Source organism: Pantherophis guttatus, chromosome 12 (genome assembly GCF_059756535.1).
Source record: "Pantherophis guttatus breed Tessera chromosome 12, ASM5975653v1, whole genome shotgun sequence".
NCBI lineage: Eukaryota > Metazoa > Chordata > Lepidosauria > Squamata > Colubridae > Pantherophis > Pantherophis guttatus.
The window spans coordinates 22187926-22206735 of NC_142074.1; the positions used below are offsets into that span (position 1 = coordinate 22187926).

At 45.9% G+C, this 18810-nt stretch overlaps 1 protein-coding gene across 3 annotated transcripts in view; it reads left to right on the top strand.

The window, feature by feature from the left end:
* The window catches only part of NRK (Nik related kinase), a 110273-nt gene that overhangs the window by 77936 nt on the left and 13527 nt on the right, over nt 1-18810 (top strand). For 2 of the 3 annotated variants that reach the window (XM_087877714.1, XM_087877716.1), the window contains 8 exons: nt 814-975; nt 2793-2937; nt 4488-4646; nt 8049-8192; nt 10057-10191; nt 11125-11225; nt 12531-12680; nt 17932-18091. In XM_087877714.1, coding sequence (XP_087733840.1) covers nt 814-975; nt 2793-2937; nt 4488-4646; nt 8049-8192; nt 10057-10191; nt 11125-11225; nt 12531-12680; nt 17932-18091 — 1156 coding nt within the window. The remainder of the gene's footprint in view (nt 1-813; nt 976-2792; nt 2938-4487; nt 4647-8048; nt 8193-10056; nt 10192-11124; nt 11226-12530; nt 12681-17931; nt 18092-18810) is intronic. The other variant, XM_087877715.1, reaches the window with a different exon arrangement.

Here is an 18810-nt window from a genome sequence, read left to right on the forward strand (position 1 = left end):
CCATTTTTTTTATTTTTTATTTTAGTTCTGGCTTTGAATTTGCTTGGAGAGGAAGAGACAGCATCACATTATCTGCAGTTGCATCCCTCTTGGCTCTGCAACCTTTTCAGAACTGCCAGACTTTCAAATCTGGAGCTCTTGCAGGATTATAAAGCTGAAAGGATTCAAAAAGATTTTCCGAAACCACAGTCAGGCCTGGAGCCAGCTTGATTGTAGGTTAAGCCTCGCAGCCTACTTCGATCTGAAACAGCCCCATTCTAATAAAATGCAATGTTTGCAGGCAAAAAAGCCAAAATAGTTCTAGACATACCCAGTTCCTGCAACCGTTCTTCGTATGTTTTAGCCTCCAGTCCCCTAATCACCTTTTTTGCTCTTCTCTGCACTCTTTCTAGAGTCTCCACATCTTTTTTACATCGTGGCGACCAAAACTGGATGCAATATTCCAAGTGTGGCCTTACCAAGGCATCATAAAGTAGTATTAACACTTCACATGATCTTGATTCTATCCCTCTGTTTATGCAGCCTAGAACTGTGTTGGCTTTTTTGGCAGCTGCAGCACACGGCTGACTCATATTTAGTTGTCCAACAGTATCCCATTTTCATCTCCATATTATTGTGTTCCATTCCCCACAGTATGTTGACTTTCCTTCCAGAATCTGACCTCCATTAGCTTTGAGGTAGGACAGAGATTTGGACAAGTTTTCCCTAAGTGCCGCTACAAATAGGAAGAAAGAAAGGTGGAGAATGGAGGGGCGTAGAACTCTTCCCTAACCGTGGTTGCAACTTAGATGTTCAATGTGTTCTTTGGTGCAGGATAATGCTGCAGGAAAATACGGCTGTGGGGTTCGTGAAGAACTCTGGAACATGAACAATCAAAATTACCTGTTGCCGGACCTCCTCCAACAGAGTCAGATTCCGCCAAACCCGATGAAAACTTCTGCTCAAGAACTTCAGAACAATCCTCCTGCTAACCAGGTCAAAGCTCCTAAACCAGTAACAAATGTTAAATTTAAAAAAGTCTGGGTTGTTTTTTTGTGTTTTTTTTTTAATGGGGAATGGTGAACTTCTGGTTCTGGTGACCACCGCATCCTGTGTGTATGGGGAGAAGCAGAAGGCAAATGAGTGTCCAGTTGTCTAATAGTTGCACAGCTCTGCAAAAATGGAAGTCAAGATGGCCCTCTGAGAAGCGATGCATCTGGGTTACCATTGATGAGAGAGTCCATCCATGGGAAGCTGAAGGAGCTATTTGGCTTTGGGTGTTTCCCGGAGGTTGATCAGATCGACTTCCTGCTCCTTCCCCTGGTCTATTATCCACATCCGCTTTTTGTAGAGTAGAAAGTGATGGGGGTAAATCTCTTCTGCCCTGCTCCTAAGTAGAGTATCACTTGTGATCTTTGCTCATGGTCATGTCTCTTTCTCACATCATCCCGTTGGGTTTTGAGGGACCTTGGCTGGATTGACTCCTGGGGTGGGCTTCAAAAATTTTAGCAAAGGGTTCTCTGTCTGGTTGCTGGGTAGGCGTGGCCATGGTGGCCGTGGCCTAGTCGGCCTCCTGCACCACGGTGGGAGGAGACATTTTTGTCCTCCCCAGGCTCCGGAGGCTTTCCTCGAACCTCCGGGAGGGCAAAAACGGCCTCCCCAGGCTCCGGAGGCCCTCTGGAGGCCAGAACTCGGCCCGTTTCTGGCCTTCCTGAAGTTCCAGTAGGCCCGTTTTTCACCCTCCCCAAGCCTCCGTGCGCGGCCTACACTTACCTGCACCCAAAACGGGCCGTGTGGGGACTCCTGGGAGGGGCGGGGCCAGCCAGAAGTGGGATTTGGGGTTCTCTGAACTGCGCAGAATCTTAGCTAGAGGTTCTCCCAAACCCCTGCGAACCCCCAGCAGCCTACCCCTGATTGACTCCAGTTAATCACTACCCTACTCCAGAAGGGTAGAACTCCCTTCTACCAGCAAAAACAGCAGTTCCATTTCAGGGCTGCAACCCCAAGGAATCAAACACAAAGTACGTGAGAGATCTCACAAGGTTGACTTATTACTTCGTCATATCCAGCCCACCAGCTGCAGCTCTTGGAACCTTACATTTACATTACATTTTACATTTTATTAAATTTGTATACCGCCCTACTCCCGAAGGACTCAGGGCGGTGAACAGCCATAAAATAAAACATATAAATACAAAATTTAAAATAGAGATAAAACAAATTAAATAAATTTGGCTGAACCATTTTAAAACCCCAGTAATTTAAAACCAAATTTAAAATTCCCATTTAAAAGAGGAAAAGTTTAGGTCAGGCCGGCTTACTGGAATAGGAATGTCTTAAGCGTGCGACAGAAGGTACGCAGATCCGGAATCCTCCGTATCTCGGGGGGGAGCTCGTTCTAGATAGTAGGTGCCCCCACAGAGAAGGCTCTCCCCCTGGGGGCCACCAGTCGACATTGTTTGGCCGACGGCACCCGAAGGAGCCCCTCTCTGTGGGAGCGTACTGGTCGGTGGGAGGCTGTTGGTGGTAGCAGGCGGTCCCGTAAATAACCAGGTCCTAAGCCATGGAGCGCTTTGAAGGTGATGACCAAAACCTTGAAGCGCAGTCGGAAGACCACCGGGAGCCAGTGCAGCTCGCGCAGGAGAGGCGTTACATGGGAGCGCCACATTGCTCCCATCACCACCCACGCGGCCGCATTCTGCGCCAGTTGGAGCCTCCGAGTGCTCCTCAAGGGGAGCCCCATGTAGAGAGCGTTACAGCAAACAATCAGAGGTATATCCTTAATTTATTTTTGATTCTTATTTTTACACCAGGCACTGAACCCTGACGGTACCCCTTCCAAAAACAGTTCTTCTTCTACGTCATCTTTTACATCCTTCATTGATCCTAGACTTCTCCAAATCTCGCCTCCTTCCAGTCTGAGTGGACCAAACTGTGGTGCCCGTGAGTATAGACAAGGTCATCCTTGCCTGTTTTACCAAGTGGGTGGAACCAGGGGTGAAATTTGGCAGGTTCCGACAGGTTCTGGAGAACCGGTAGCGGAAATTTTGAATAGTTCGGAGAACCGGCAAATACCACCTCTGGCTGGCCCCAGAGTGGGGAGGGAATGGAGATTTTGCAATATCCTTCCCCCAGGAGTGGGGAGGGAATGGGGATTTTTGCAAGATCCTAAATTAGGGTATTGTTTTCTGTTTGATTGTTTGTCTGGGATTAATCCCTGCTTATCTGGGTGTTGGCTGCTGGATAGAATGTGTCCTGGTTTAAACAAGGAGCAAATTCCACTTCCGTCTAGCACTGATGATGTTACCTACCGTTGAGTCATGAAACATCTGCAAGGAAACAACCAAACTCAGAAAGCACCAAGGATCCCACAGCTCAACCCTGAGCTACAAATAATCACAGTCTCTTTACCCTGTTTCCCCGAAAATAAGACATCCCCTGATAATAAGCCCAATCGGGCTTTTGGGAGCATGCGCTAAAATAACCCTCCCCTCAAATATGAGCCGAGGTGGCGCAGTGGTTAGAGTGCAGTACTGCAGCTACTTCAGCTGACTGCTAGTTCAGCAGATCAGCGGATCAAATCTCACCGGCTCAAGGTTGACTCAGCCTTCCATCCTTCCGAGGTGGGTAAATGAGGACCCAGATTGTTAGGGGGCAATATGCTATTTAATATACTGTCTTTGGTGTAAGCCGCCCAGAGTCCTCGGAGAGTGGGCGGCATAGAAATATGACTAATAAATAAATAAAGCCCTCCCCCAAAATATTTAAACGCAGAGCTGGAAATCAGGTAAGACAGCAAGAGGAGCACCATCTTGCTCCATGCGCCCCAAAATAATAAGACCTCCCCAAAAATAAGGCCAAGCGCTTATTTCGGGGTTCAAAAAATATAAGATAGGGTCTTACTTTCAGGAAAACACGGTAAATTAGAGCCTCAGTGGTGCAGCAGACTAAAGCGCTGTTAAGTAGCACCAGCTGCCTGCAATTACTGCAAGTTCAAATCTCACCAGGCTCAAGGTTGACTCAGCCTTCCATCCTTTCGAGGTAGGTAAAATGAGGACCTGGATTGTGGGGGCAATAAGCTGACTTTGTATAAAAAAAGAACACCGCTTAGGGGGGGCCCCGAAAGCCCTACTAAGCAGGTATATACAAAAGTATGAAGGCTATTGCTTAACGCATTGTAAGCCGCCCTGAGTCTCCGGAGAAGGGTGGCATATAAATCGAATCAATCAATCAATCAATCAATCAATCAATCAATCAATCAATAGAAATGCTTCTTCCTGGATTTCTTGCCACCTGAACTCAGGTGTCCTTTCGGAGATAGTTGTCAACAGAGTCATGTTCTATCTCTTGATTGTTCATGTCTGTCTCTCTTCCATTCCTCCATGCGTAACAACCCTCATCGTAACTCATCCCACTCTTATTAGAAGGTCGAATATGGATGCCATGGACCTTCAGATGCTCAGGCCCATCGGTTATGCTCATCACTTCTCCTCTGCTTTTCCTCCCAGCGTCCAATGTGAAAATGGATCCTCCCAGCCGGCAAAATACAAGAAAAGGTTCTGTAGTCAACGTCAACCCTACAAATATCCGGCCGCAGAGTGACAGCCCCGAAATCCGCAAATATAAAAAGAAGTTCAATTCCGAGATCTTGTGTTCTGCGCTGTGGGGTGAGTAAGCTGGTTTGAAGCCGAGACGGAGGGCAGCCAACAGAGCCAGTTCTTCGCCCCTTTCAGCTGATGTAGGACACACACTTTCGAACGCAGAGGTCAAATGTGCTCCATGTTCGCCCCATGTCTACTCAGCCTGGTTTGGTTTGGCCTTAGCACGTTGAGTTATCTGTGGTTTGATTGTGGATGGATCCAGGCATTAGGCTCTACTTAACAAACTATGGCTAGGCCATGGTTTAGTATAGTATCTGGATACAGTCATTGAATGCTAGGGTGATAGAAGAGATGGATGTTCAGTCAAGGAACCATTCTTGGGCACAAAGAACAGGGGGGAAGATATTGCACTAGGAAAATGATTCATTTATTTATAACTTTATTATATCTTTCTGGAACCTCAGCAAGATGTTGCTCTATAGAGTCTCTCTCTCTCTCTCTTTCTCACAACAGACTAACAAGTCTGTCTGGCCGGAAGATGAATAGTTGTCTGCCACATCTATTCATCTCCGCCCCCTGCCTTTGATCCCCAGAGTTAGGGGTGGGGCTTTGCTAGCAGTGGTGGCTCTTCCATCCCGAGGACCGGCCCATAGATTTCCACTGCTCTCCTCTCCTCTGCCTTCTGTGCATCCGCATGTCAGGCACTGGACCCAGCTGTTCTTCCTCTTCCTCATCAGCCACCTCCAGACCTGGGGGCTGTTGACTCTCCATCTGAGGGCTGCCGGATGACCCAGGCTCCACCTCTCTCTCTCTCTCTCTCTCTCTCTCTCTCTCTCTCTCTCTCTCTCTCTCTCTCTCTCTCTCTCTCTCTTTCTCTCTCTCTCTCTCTGACAGCTCCATTCCCCATTCCCTCTTCCCCCTCAGAGCTCTCAGGTTGCCTTGATGCTGTTGGAAGAAATCTCCCTCTAGGTTCTGCTCCAAGTGGGGAAAAAGACACTGGAAACATGGAGACTCCTTGGAAAGACGGTTTAATGGTGGACAGGATCACATGGCTTGAGTTCCTGAACAGAAAAGGGGGCAGATACAGTAAATCCTCGGGTTTTTATGCTCTCTCTGGCTCTGCATTTCTTGGGGCCCCAAAAGAGTATCCTGATTGGTTGTCAGACTCCCAGGGGGTGGGGGTCTTAGCTAGCCTTGCTGGCTGATGGTCACATGTGCTTCCCAGGTCACATGTGGTGAGTTTCTGCTGCTAATGTGTAGAGGGCTAATCCTATCTTTGTTGGATCTTTGGCAATTCCTACTATGGCTCTGCCTGAAGGACGTAGATCTTTGTTATGTGGAACAGACTGGCCCAGGCCTTAAGGGCCCATTGACAAAGGGTGGGGGGCAGGAAGGTGGGAGCTGCTTTGTCTGTAAAATATGCTTCTCCATTTCTCATCCAGGGAAATATAATATTCTGCCTTTTTCATATTTCCTAAAATATTTCACTCTTCCAGGAAAGGGGTGGGTGCTAACTTCCTACAATGCTGACCCACGCTGCCTCCTTCTCTGGTTCGGCAGCTGGAGAGCCCGACAGACCACAACAAACCTAGTCCTCTCTCCAGTTGGTGGAGGCATTGGGACTGGTGAAGAAGGTCTGGCATCTTCTCCCAAGGTGTCCATTGAGATGCATCTACTTCCCTCAGTTCTGGAATGTACTGAGGGCATCAGCTGATGGTCACCATGGGTTCCTACCTCAAAGTTCAATATACCAAAAGCAGGACTCCACTCTTGGTCGTTTCAGCATACGTTCTTGTGGTTCTCCACCGGCGTTCATTTTTCATCTTTCCAACATCAAGCGACAGGCTTCAGAAAGCCGGCACAATATTTTCCCCATGCCTTTCTGCTTTGACTTAAGTCTTAAATGAGAAACAAAATAAATGAATGAAAACGCCAGGAAAAAAATTACCCCAGGAAATGTAAATTTACAGTTTACAGCTCTCTGGGTTTCGTTTGATGTATGTTTGGAAGAGGCCAAGTTTTTAAATTAAGAACAGAGCAGCATAGCAAAGCTGGTAATGATATGTGTGCTGAGGTGGAGAACGCTATCTTCTTATCAGACTCTTGCTTGGCGCTTCCATGGCCTCCCCACCCTGCCCCACGATACACAATTCTTCCCCTTTTCTTTTCATTCTTTCCATCACAACTTTCCTTATCAACCGTATCAACAGGGCCCAATCTAATGGAAAACTCATCTCCTTCAGATGTCTGTTTGAATCAGTGGAACAGCTGGCCTCCAGAAGTTGAGAATGCTCCAATAGTGGAGGTTTTTAAGAAGATGTTGGAACAACCATTTGTCTAAAATGGTGTAGGGTTTCCTGCCAGAGCAGGGGGTTGGACTAGAAGACCTCTAAATTCCCTTCCAACTCTGTTCATCTGCAACTCATGTGCAATCAGTCACAAATTGGCTTCCGTGGATCTTACACCACACTTAAGTGGTTAGTAGAGGGGGCGTGCATAAGTGCACTGACGGGCCTATCGTCCCCATCACTGTATTTTTATTGTTTTATTCTTGCTCTTTTTTTTTCTTTTTTTTAAAATTTGATTTATATGCCGCCCTTCTCCGGAGACTCAGGGCGGCTTACAATGCATTAAGCAATAGCCTTCATCCTTTTGTATATTTATACAAAGTCAGCTTATTGCCCCCACAACTGGGTCCTCAATTTACCTACCTTAGAAAGGATGGAAGGCTGAGTCAACTTTGAGCCTGGTGAGATTCAAAATTTGCAGTAATTGCAGACAGCTGGTGTTAACCACAATGCTATCAGTCTGCTGAGCCATCAGTCCCTGTGGCTGGTTCTAGTTTTTGTTTGACAAGTTCTAATAAATAAATAAATAGACCCATCCACATTTTCTTTGGTCCAAAACTTTGCTGGGGGGTACACTCTGCTCCAGTGGTGAAATCCAAATTTTTTTTTTACTACCGGTTCTGTGGGCGTGGCTTAGTGGGCATGGCAGGGGAAGGATACTGCAAAATCCCCATTCCCTCCCCACTCCTGGGGGAAAGATATTGCAAAATCTCCATTCCCACCCCACTCCAGGGGAAGGATACTGCAAAATCCCCATTCCCTTCCCACTCCTGGGGGAAGGATATTGCAAAATCTCCATTCCCACCCCACTCTGGAGCCAGCCAGAGGTAGCATTTGCCAGTTCTCCGAACTACTCAAAATTTCCGCTACCGGTTCTCTGAAGTACTCAAAATTTCCGCTACCGGTTCTGTGAAGTACTCAAAATTTCCACTATCGGTTCTCCAGAACCTGTCAGAACCTGCTGGATTTCACCCCTGCTCTGTTCTTGGATTTTTCCAGGGTATTTGCTTTGACCCAAACCATGATTGAAACAAAACCAGGATTTCCTTACAGCGAGCAGACCCAGCTATTCCAAAGTTCCGTTTTGTAAGCCCATGCTATCTTCTTTGCACGTCAACAGGGGTGAATTTACTGGTTGGATCCGAAAACGGATTGTGGCTTCTGGACCGGAGTGGACAAGGTCGCGTTTACTCCTTGATTAGCAGGAGACGCTTTCAACAGATGGACGTGTTGGAAGGACTGAACGTGCTAATTACCATCTCAGGTTTGTTTGCTTGTCTAAAAACTTCTGGCCTAACATTCAATATCAAGTAATGAGAGAGGGGGAGGATTAGACTATAAAGTGGATTATAAAATGTCAGCCCTTGCCAAACTTTATGAAGATGGTAAGTTCTCACTTATTGCATCACGGTAAGGCATGCCGGTCTGACAGCCGCGGATAGAAAAAGACTACAGAGGGTGGTGAGCCCAGCACAAAACATTGTGAGTTGTTCCTTGATACAACTAGATGAGATCTCTAGGGCTCGCTGCCTTAAAAGAGTGAGGAAAAATCTCAGGGACGACTCTCACCCTGGTCATCCCTTCTTTACCCTCCTACCATCGGGATGGAGATATAGAAGTATAGCCAGCCTCACAAACAGGCTGAAGAAGAGTTTTTATCCGTGGGCTGTCCGACTTCTGGATGAGAAATAACATCATCACTACGTAGTATGATGGACTGCACGGCCGGTGCAATTTGCAACATGTTCACACCGGTGCAATAGGACTGGGTGTTTTGTTGATATGATTTATTGGTTAGGGATTTTCTGTCTTCACTCTGAGTTGTATTGTGTTGGGGGGGAGGGGTGCACTGAGGGAGCTCAACCAACATCTCATTGTACATACGTTGTGCACTGACAATAAAGATTTGAATTTGATGATCAGGGATCTGAAGACTACACCATACAATGAATGGTTAAGGGAAGTACCCTGTTTCCCCGAAAATAAGACATCCCTTGTTAATAAGCCCAATTGGGCTTTTGAGCGCATGCACTAAAATAAGCCCTCCGCTGAAAATAAGCCCTCCCCGAAAATATTTAAACGCATGCCGGTCCCTGTCATTTCCTCTGCTTTCCTCCATGCACCCCAAAATAACAAGACCTCCCCGAAAATAAGGCCAAGTGCTTATTTCGGGATTCAAAAAAAATTTAAGACGGGGTCTTATTTTCGGGGAAACACGGTAGGTATGTTTATCCTAACAAAAAGAAGGCTTAAGGGAGATCGGATAGCATGTTCCAATACTTGAAGGGCTGTCGCAAGGGAAGAAGGGATCGATTTATTTTCCAGAGCAGCTGAAGCAATGGATGGAAGCCAATGGTTTATTTAACAACCGGTTCTCTGCCCTAATGACCGGCTGGATGGGTGTGGCCATGGTGGGCGTGGCCAGGGGTTGTGACAGGCAGCATTCAGCCTCCTGCACTCCCCTGGGAGCAAAAACGGGCCGCAGAGGCCGCGCTGCACCATCCTGTGCCCCGTTTTGGACCTAGTAGGATTCCCTGCAGCCCCTGGGAGAAAAAAACAGGCTGGGGGGCTGCACCATATCCCCTGTGTCCTGTTTTGGGCCTAGTAGGCATCCCTGCAGCCTCCTAGGAGCAAAAATAGGCCGTGGGGGGCCATGCTGCACCTCCCCGTGCCCCGTTTTGGGCCTAGTAGGACTCCCTGCACTTACCTGGGAGCCAAAACGGGGCGCGTGGGGACATCTGGAAAGGGAGGGGAGGGGCTGGGCCAGCCAGCAATTTAACAGCCGGTTTGTCCGTCGTGCTGCGAACCGGTTGAATCCCACCACTGATGGAGGCTCATCAGAGGGGGATACCGCCTGGAAATAAGGAGGAATTTCCTGACAGGGAGAATGATTAATCAACAGAACAGGTATGGAGGTTTTCAAGAAAAGATTGAACAGCCATTTGTCCAGGATGGTATAAGGACTCCTGCCTTGAGCAGAGGGTAGGACTAGAAGACCTCCAAGGTCCCTCCCAGCCCTATGATTCTAAGGTCCAGCTTAGCACAGCCATGACAGTGATGTAATTGTCTGCAGAAGTATGTTTAATATGCTCCTCTTTTTTTTTCTGCTTCTGTTCCAATCCGTGTAGGCAAAAAGAATAAGCTACGGGTGTATTATCTGTCTTGGCTACGAAACAAGATCTTGCGGAACGATCCCGACGTGGAGAAACGACAAGGCTGGGTCTCGGTGGGCGACCTAGAAGGCTGTGTACACTACAAAGTTGGTGAGGGTCTCCTTTCCCTGGAAGGGCACCAAACACCATTAAAATAAGGGTCAGAGAGCGACCAGCTCGACGTCACTCATGTCCAGGGCGCAGGTGGTAGCCCGAGGGCTCTGCCAGCGAAAACAGGCTCTCGAGTTCCGTTTTCAGCTGCGACGGCCTCCTGCAATCCTCTGCCAGTGAAAACGGAGATTGGGAAGGCTGCACGCGACCCTCCCGAGTTCCGTTTTCTCTGGTAGAGGCACTGTGGGCCAGTCCCTCGCTGTTTCCAGGGTGGCCCTGTGGGCAAGATCTAAGCACCCCACAGGCCAAATCTGGGCCCCGGGCCTTGATTTTAATACCCCTGGATTAGACTATTATGGGCACGTGAGATGCGGCAAATATATATATATATATATATATATATATATACAGAAGCAATTTCGCGACAGAAATATATGACAGAAACCAATCTGTTTATTTATTGGCACAATCTAGATTTGGAGGTTAATGCAACCCTTGTTTGTTCAACGCAGGATCCCGGAATATATCTTACGACTATATACAGTGTGCTGAGACAAGTTATTTGCACACAATCTGTAGAATGAGAAGGGGGCTATTGAGATAATATCTTACCGAGATTTATATTATCGCTGATGCTCTGTTTTTAACATAAGTCATTACATAATGATTCCGCTGGGGCTTGATTACTTTCCGTTCGTTTTAGCTTTGAATTATTCCCGAATGAATATGCAAATCAGGAATGGTAGTAGATCCAGGAGCTGGAATCCTGGGATAAACCGACCAAGGTCTTTGCGTGACCCTCAACTCTCTACGGCATCGTAGATCAAAATCCTGTTACATTCGGCTACATGCCCTGGCTGTTTAAACAGTGATTTGGAATTCTCTCTCAATCTTTGTGCCCAGCCAATTAAAAAAGAAATGATTGCCTTCCAGTGAAATACGAGAGGATCAAGTTCCTGGTGATTGCCGTGAAGAATTCGGTGGAAGTCTACGCCTGGGCTCCCAAGCCGTATCACAAATTTATGGCTTTTAAGGTAAACGGCAGAACTTAAAATCAATCCAATTAGTGCCTTTTTGTTGAGGGTCCTGGGAATATTTGGCTTGCGAAGGAGGCTAAGGAATCGAAGTGAAAGGATTTTCAACCGATTGCATTTTGTCGGATTTGTAGAAGGGTGGAGGGCAGTTGTGATAGGGAAGTGGTGCAAATCTGTTTTAAATCCATGCTTAGGTTTATCCAAACTCTTAACTGATTTGCTTTTCATGTAGAGCTGGGGGAGGCGGAGTTAAATGTGTCATCAGCTTAGAATCCTGACTTTGCCACAAATGTTCCGAATCTAGCCTCCCTTGAATTCCATTGACCCTTAAGGTAAAATTGAAGATTCCCCTCGCACATATGTGCTAATCGTTTCCAACTCTAGGGGGCGGTGCTCATCTCCGTTTCAAAGCCGAAGAGCCAGCGCTGTCCAGAGATGTCTCCGTTGTCATGTGGCCGGCATGACTCAACGCCAAAGGCGCACAGAACGCTGTTACCAAAGGCGGTCCCTATTTTTCTACTTGCATTTTTTACGTGCTTTCGAACTACTAGGTTGGCAGAAGCTGGGACAAGTCACGGGAACTCACCCCGTTACGCGGCATTAGGGATTCGAACCAATGAACTGCCGACCTTTTAATCAACAAGCTCAGCATCTTGGCCACTGAGCCACCGAGTCCCTGCTCCACTGACCTTTATCTGGCACCAATTTAATGCTGACCATTTATTTATTTATTTATTTATTTATTTATTTATTTATTTATTTATTTATTTATAGGACTCAAGGCGGTGTACAGTCAAGAAAAATATAGACACACAAACATCATAAAATTGCTAATTAAAATTATTACTTAGTTTGGTCAATTAAATAAAACCCAGAATTAGATAACATAATTGGGTAGATTCTTGTGTGTAGGCTTGAATAAATCTTTTGTGTTGTTCTGATCCTTTGTGCCTGACTTTTTCAGCCTGTATCTGCCTTTCTACCTACCAGTATGTCAATTCTGTCTCTGTTTTCATTGTGTCTACTTCATAAGAAAGTTGGAACATGCGTAGGCAGGGAGTTTGAGTCACATGGAGTGGTGTCAAGATCAGCAAGGTGGCAGCTGCGGGGTCACCATCCGTGGCCCCCACCCCTTTCGTATGGGCATCAATACCACACGTGCAATGCCACGCCCATCATCTTGCACATTTGAGTCCCTCAGTTGGACATTGATGGTCATGGGAATCTGCTCAGACCCAAGTTCATAACTGCAAGTCATCGGGATCCCGATAATAAAGCCAAATGTGTTGATCTGTCTTTCTGCAGTCTTTCACCTCGCTTCCTCAAAAACCACTTTTGGTTGATTTGACTGTGGAGAACGGGCAGCGGCTGAAAGTTATCTATGGGTCAGCCGTAGGATTTCATGCCATTGATGTGGACTCTGGCTCGGTGTATGACCTATATTTGCCGACACATGTAAGTATCTCCTTTGGAGACATTTTTAATGATCTGCGTGAACTTTCCAGACCATGGGAGTTTAGATATAAACTCTACTAGATGTTGGTGTAGCATTTTTAACTATCCAGCTTGATTGATTGATGATGATGATGATGATGAGCCATGGTGGCGCAGTGGTTAGAGTGCAGTACTGCAGGCTACTTCTGCTGACTGCCGGCTGACTGCAATTTGGCAGTTCGAATCTCACCAGGCTCAAGATTGACTCAGCCTTCCATCCTTCCGAGGTGGGTAAAATGAGGACCCAGATTGTTGGGGGCAAGAGGCTGACTCTGTAAACCGTTTAGAGAGGGCTGTGAAGCACTGTGAAGCGGTATATAAGTCTAAGTGCTATCGCTATTGCTTCCCTCCCTCCTTCCTTCCTTTCCTCCTTCCATCCATCCATCCTCCCTCCGTCCCTCTGTCATTCTCCTTCCTGGTGGCACAGTGATTAGAATACAGTATTGCAGGCTAACTCTGCCCACTGCCAGCAGTTCGATCCTGATTGGCTCAAGGTTGACTCAGCCTTCCATCCTTCCGAGGTGGGTAAAATGAGGACCCAGATTGTTGGGGGCAAGAGGCTGACTCTGTAAACTGCTTAGAGAGGGCTGTAAAAGCACTGTGAAGCAGTATATAAGTCTAAGTGCTATTGCTTTTCCTTTTCTCCTTCCTTCCTTCCTTCCTTCCTTCCCTCCTTCCTTCCTTCCCTCCTTCTTTCCTTCCTTCCTTCCTTCCTTCCTTCCTTCCTTCCTTCCTTCCTTCCTTCCTTCTTTCCTTCCCAGTGGTTAGAATGCAGTATTGCAGACTAACTCTACCCACTGCCAGGAGTTCGATCCTGACCGACTCAAAGTTAACTCAGCTTTCCATCCTTCCGAGGAACCAGATTGTTGGGGGCAATATGCTGACTCTGTAAACCGCTTAGAGAGGGATGGAAAGCACTGTAAAGTGGTATATAAGTCTAAGCGCTATTGCTATTGCTATTATGTAGGACAATTTTCCCCACTCATGTATCCTTCTGATGTGTGGGCCTCAATTCCCACAATTCTCCAGGGATTCTTGGCTTTTGCTGGGACGTCAACCCATCTGCAGGGCATCAGGTTGAGACGGGTTGATTTTAAATGACGTCTTTGGAAACAGAACCATTGGGCTCAATTGTGTTTGTAAGTCCGAGGACTTACTTATACTGCATAGTTCCAGGTTCGTTTTGAATCCTTCCCTTAAGCCCACGCAAAATAAGTCGGTTTTAGGACATTGTGTGAAGATTAAAGAGGTCATCGGATGTCCTGAATAAAAAGTAAACCAGCCAATGAAAAGGGATAATGTTTCTGAAGAAAAGATTGGTTTCGGCAGCAAACTCCCAATTCAATTATCTGCGCGAGGAGCAATCTTTCCCTGTCGGTTGCCCTCAATAGGGGGTCTCCCCTAGGAGACGTCTGGCTCCGATTTCGGCTCGCTTGTCACCACTAAGATGGAACACACTAAAAATACACCTTCCCTCAAGAGGGTAGAAATTGAAGAACGATTACTGTCCTCCTCCTCCTCCTGAGCTGTAGCTGTCAGGATTGGAGACGTGAATAATTCTCTTCCGAAATTCTCCATTTGGAAGCCGGCATCTTTGAAAGCCAACGGACTGAACACGTTGACTCTGAACCTCTCTCTCTCTCTCTCTCTCTCTCTCTCTCTCTCTTTCTCTCTCTCTCTCTCTCTCTCTCTCTCTCTCTCTCTCTCTCTCTCTCTCTCCTTCTTGCTTTCGGCTTCTGTGCTTCGATTGCTCATGCAGCTCAACCCGAGGCAGCATATTAAAATAGCTTTCCGGCTCTGGATCCCTATTTTGGTGTTGCGGATAGTTGCGGCAGTCATCCCAGACTACATGAGTGAGCAAGTACGTCCAGCAAGTGGGGTTTCTTGTGCTTTTCCTTATTTTGCAAGGTTTGCTTGGCAATTAGAAGCGTTTTAACAAACCGCGTCCCTGTTTGGTTTGGTGGCCACAGTGCCTCAGATAGAAAGTCCCTACAGAGAGTGGTGAGGACAGCGGAGAAGATTATAGGAAACTCGCATCCCGTTATTCAGGATGCTGCTTGTAAGTGCTATGTGCTTAGAGCTCAAAGCATGGTTAGGGACCCTACACACCCACTCCATGGTCTGTTTCTGTTACTCCCCTCTGGGAGGAAGTTTCAAAGTATTTCGAAGTATTCTGCAGGATTCTGAAACAGCTTTGTTCCCTAGGCCATCCGTCTGGTAAACTCACAAGATTTGTTTCTCTCGCCATGTACATGTATACATCTGAACTAGACTGTGTTGCTTCTCTGTGTCATATATTTGGCTATATGCATAATTTTGTATTTATTTCATTCACTCATTCACTCATTCATTCATTCATTCATTTTTCCATGTTCATGTAGTGCATATTGGAGGTGGTGACCCTTTTGAGAGCTGCATGCAAAGAAATTGCATTTTAATGTATGCCGATTAGTGTACATTTAAAGTGACAATAAAGTTATTCTAAGTCTAAGAATTGCATGAAGGCCTTTAATAGGCCTGGGTGCTTTGCAATCCTGGGCTTGTTCATTGTATAAAAAAAACACAAATCGTAGCCATCCATTCCAACTTAATTAGATTTTGAGCAGCTTGTGTCTCTTGTACTGTAGAGGTGGGATTGTCTGCAGAATTAATTTTACCTTCTGATTTTTTTTTATAACGGTGAAGTGTTCACTTTATGGATGCTGCTGAAAATCCACTCTCTCTCTTTCTCTCTTTCTCTCTCTCCCTCCCTCCCTCTCTCTCCCTCCCTCCCTGTCTCTCTCTCTGTGTCTATGTCTCTCTCTCTCTCTCTCTCTCTCTCTGTCTCCCTCCCTCTCCCTCCCTCCCTCCCTGTTTCTGTCTGTCTGTCTGTCTGTCTGTCTGTCTGTCTGTCTCTGTCTCTGTCTCTCTGTCTCTCTCTCTCTGTCTCTGTCTCTCTCTCTCTCTCTCTCTCTCTCTCTCTCTCTTGAGAAGCCTCCTAGGATTTGAGAAGTTATATATTCTAAATTGCTTAAAGCTCCCTGAAAATTTTATAGTGTGAAACTCTGAAAGATTTCTCTGCATCTGGATGGAAGGTGTGCCAAAGAGGGTTTTGTTTTGGTGTTTTTAAACACAACTTGTTTCTCCTGCCTGCGTTTGTTATCTGTGGGTTTTAACGTGTCTTATATATAAGCCTCTAGATGACCTTCAACCAATGTGTGTATTTATTTAGAGAGAGAGAGGAGTAAAGCTGGAGCATAGCTGGAACTGAACCAGAGAACCACTGGGACTTAGGCTATATTAAATAGGGATTTTTCTCTGCATCAAACCAGATCAGAGGACGATGTGATGTTAGGAGAAAAGAATTGACGTTATCCTGATTTAAATTCCAGCTCTCCTCAAAGGAGCTACTTGTTGTAGGTGAAAGGAGAAGGCCAGATCATGTAGAAGGTCATGTCCCAACAAGGAATCTCCCACCTGGCAAGGATTTCTTTAAAGGAACCTGTGGGGAGCAGGTTTAACCCCAATCTTCTTCTTCCCAGATGTTGATTTGAAAGATGAAAAGAGGGGAAATCCATCCGCAGACTCTCCTAAGCATCTGATTTGACCATCTCCCATAATGTCGTCTTCTTCTTCTTCTTCTTCTTCTTCTTCTTCTTCTTCTTCTTCTTCTTCTTCTTCTTCTTCTTCTTCTTCTTCTTCTTCTTCTTCTTCTTCTTCTTCTTCCCCTTCCCCTTCTCCTTCTCCTTCTCCTTCTTCTTCCATATCCGCCATCGGACGTTGGCAGTCATGTTTTGGATAATGTCATGCAGTAAACAAATCTGCCTTTTGTTTTTCACCCATGTCCCTTTTCTTGGATGAAAGCAGATGGAGTTTCGCCATCTGTTCCGATGCAGAAGCTCACTCTGGTGGACATCTCATGGCTGATGTCCTTCTGTCCTTCTAGTGATGAGGCAGCCAAGGAGCAAGTGTCAATGCTCTCTCTTTGGATAATCATGTCTCCCTCAGACACCATTCTCCCTTGGTTCTCCTAAGTCTATCAAATGTCTAAAAAAAAAAACCTCCAGACTGAGGCACAGTGTTTCTCTTGTGTGTCGCAAAACTTTTGCCCAGCAATCATCAGCGTTGGTTGAGGCAAAAGGTAGAAAAACAGGCAATTCCAGAGACACATATTGAAGAGGTAAAAAGTAAGGATGAAGTAAAAAAATATGCGTATAATAAAATGAAGTGGCCTCTCTTTTTCTGTCAAGGTTAGGTTTAGGCCTACAAAAATGCTGGAATAAATTATTCTAGTAATGCAAATTGCTTTCCTGGTATTGTTGCGCTGTTTACAGATCTGTTGAACCAGAAGTCATGTAGTGTATTTTTTAAAAAACACACAATGCATTAATTTTTTTGCTTACATTGCTCCCCTCGTATATTGGTAAATAAAATGCATACAAAATGCTTCAGTATTGCCATTTCGTTGAATCACCTTTCTAACTATCTCGTACACCAATTTTGTGATTCTAGTTCTCCGCGCCCCCCCCCCCCCGCGTTTTCAGAAAGAACTGAAGTTTTAGTAGTTGCTAGTGAATTAATGCAAAGTTATAGAACGAAATGCCCTCCCCACCTAAACTTATAAGTTATGTACGCCGTGTTAGGAAATGATTGAGAACCGAACCGAGAAACAAAAACTTTATCGTTAGAATAATCTCGGTTGCCTTCTGTGCTTATTTTATGCAATCTATTGCTTTATCGTCGTTTATTTTTAGTCTGCTTTCTATAATTCTGTAATGTTCGTAAGAATTTTTAACAGGATAATTTCTATGCTAAAGTGCCCTTTACAATCATTTTTACAATGCGATTGCACGTCCTACTGCATTCAAATTACCCTGGGTTTTTATTTATTTTCACAACATGATACTCACCGAATTCAAAGGCAAATACTGAATAGAAGCTTCGAGGCGATCTTTGATATTTAAAGAGGGATAAAAGAAATACCTTTTTCTCAGGTAGCAGCAGCTCAGAGTTGATATTAAAGGAAGAAAGAAATGTCTTTCGCCTTTGTATCGGCTCCGAACATGGAAGAAACATACATCGACATTTTCAAAGAGATAAATCTTCAGCGCTTCTCAGATCTCCAAGCTGGTTGATTTTTAATGCAGTGTCATGATACCTAAATTGATGGACTGTAGTTACTTAAGTTGTAACTTGTTCCGTGATGTAAATCTTTTGTCAAATGTTATTCCAGATCCAGGGAAATATTCATCCGCATGCCATTATCATTCTCCGGAACACCAGTGGCATGGAACTTCTACTGGCTTATGAAGATGAAGGAGTCTACCTTAACATCTATGGGCACTTCTCCAAAGAAAACATTTTGCAGTGGGGAGAAATGCCCACCTCAGTAGGTACGTATGAATGGACTGGGAGTAGAAGACCCACAAGAACCAAGATTTCCCTGTACGTGTGAATGTGTCACTGATTGCGAATGTGCCCAGGTTTGCAGCTCCTCGTCTAAACGTGTTTTCGGCACCTACCATATATGGGAATCAGTGGTGGGATTCAGATATTTTTACTACTGGTTCTGTGGGCATGGCTTGGTGGGCGTGGCTTGGTGGGCGTGGCTTGGTGGGCGTGGCAGGGGAAGGATACTGTAAAATCTCCATTCTCACCCCACTCCAGGGGAAGGATACTGTAAAATCTCCATTCCCACCCCACTCCAGGGGAAGGATACTGTAAAATCTGCATTCTCATCCCACTCCAGGGGAAGGATACTGTAAAATCTCCATGCCCACCCCACTCCAGGGGAAGGATACTGTAAAATCTCCATTCTCACCCCACTCCAGGGGAAGGATACTGTAAAATCTCCATTCCCACCTCACTCCAGGGAAAGGATACTGCAAAATCCTCATTCCCTCCCGATCAGCTGGGACTCGGGAGGCAGAGAATAGACGGGGGCGGGGCCAGTCAGAGGTAGCATTTACCGGTTCTCCCAACTACTCAAAATTTCCACTACCGGTTCACCAGAACTGGTCAGAACCTGCTGAATTACCACCTCTGATGGGAGTGGACAAATCACATTGACTCTTATTCCTTCAAAGTCCTTGGAACTTATTGGTTGTTTTCT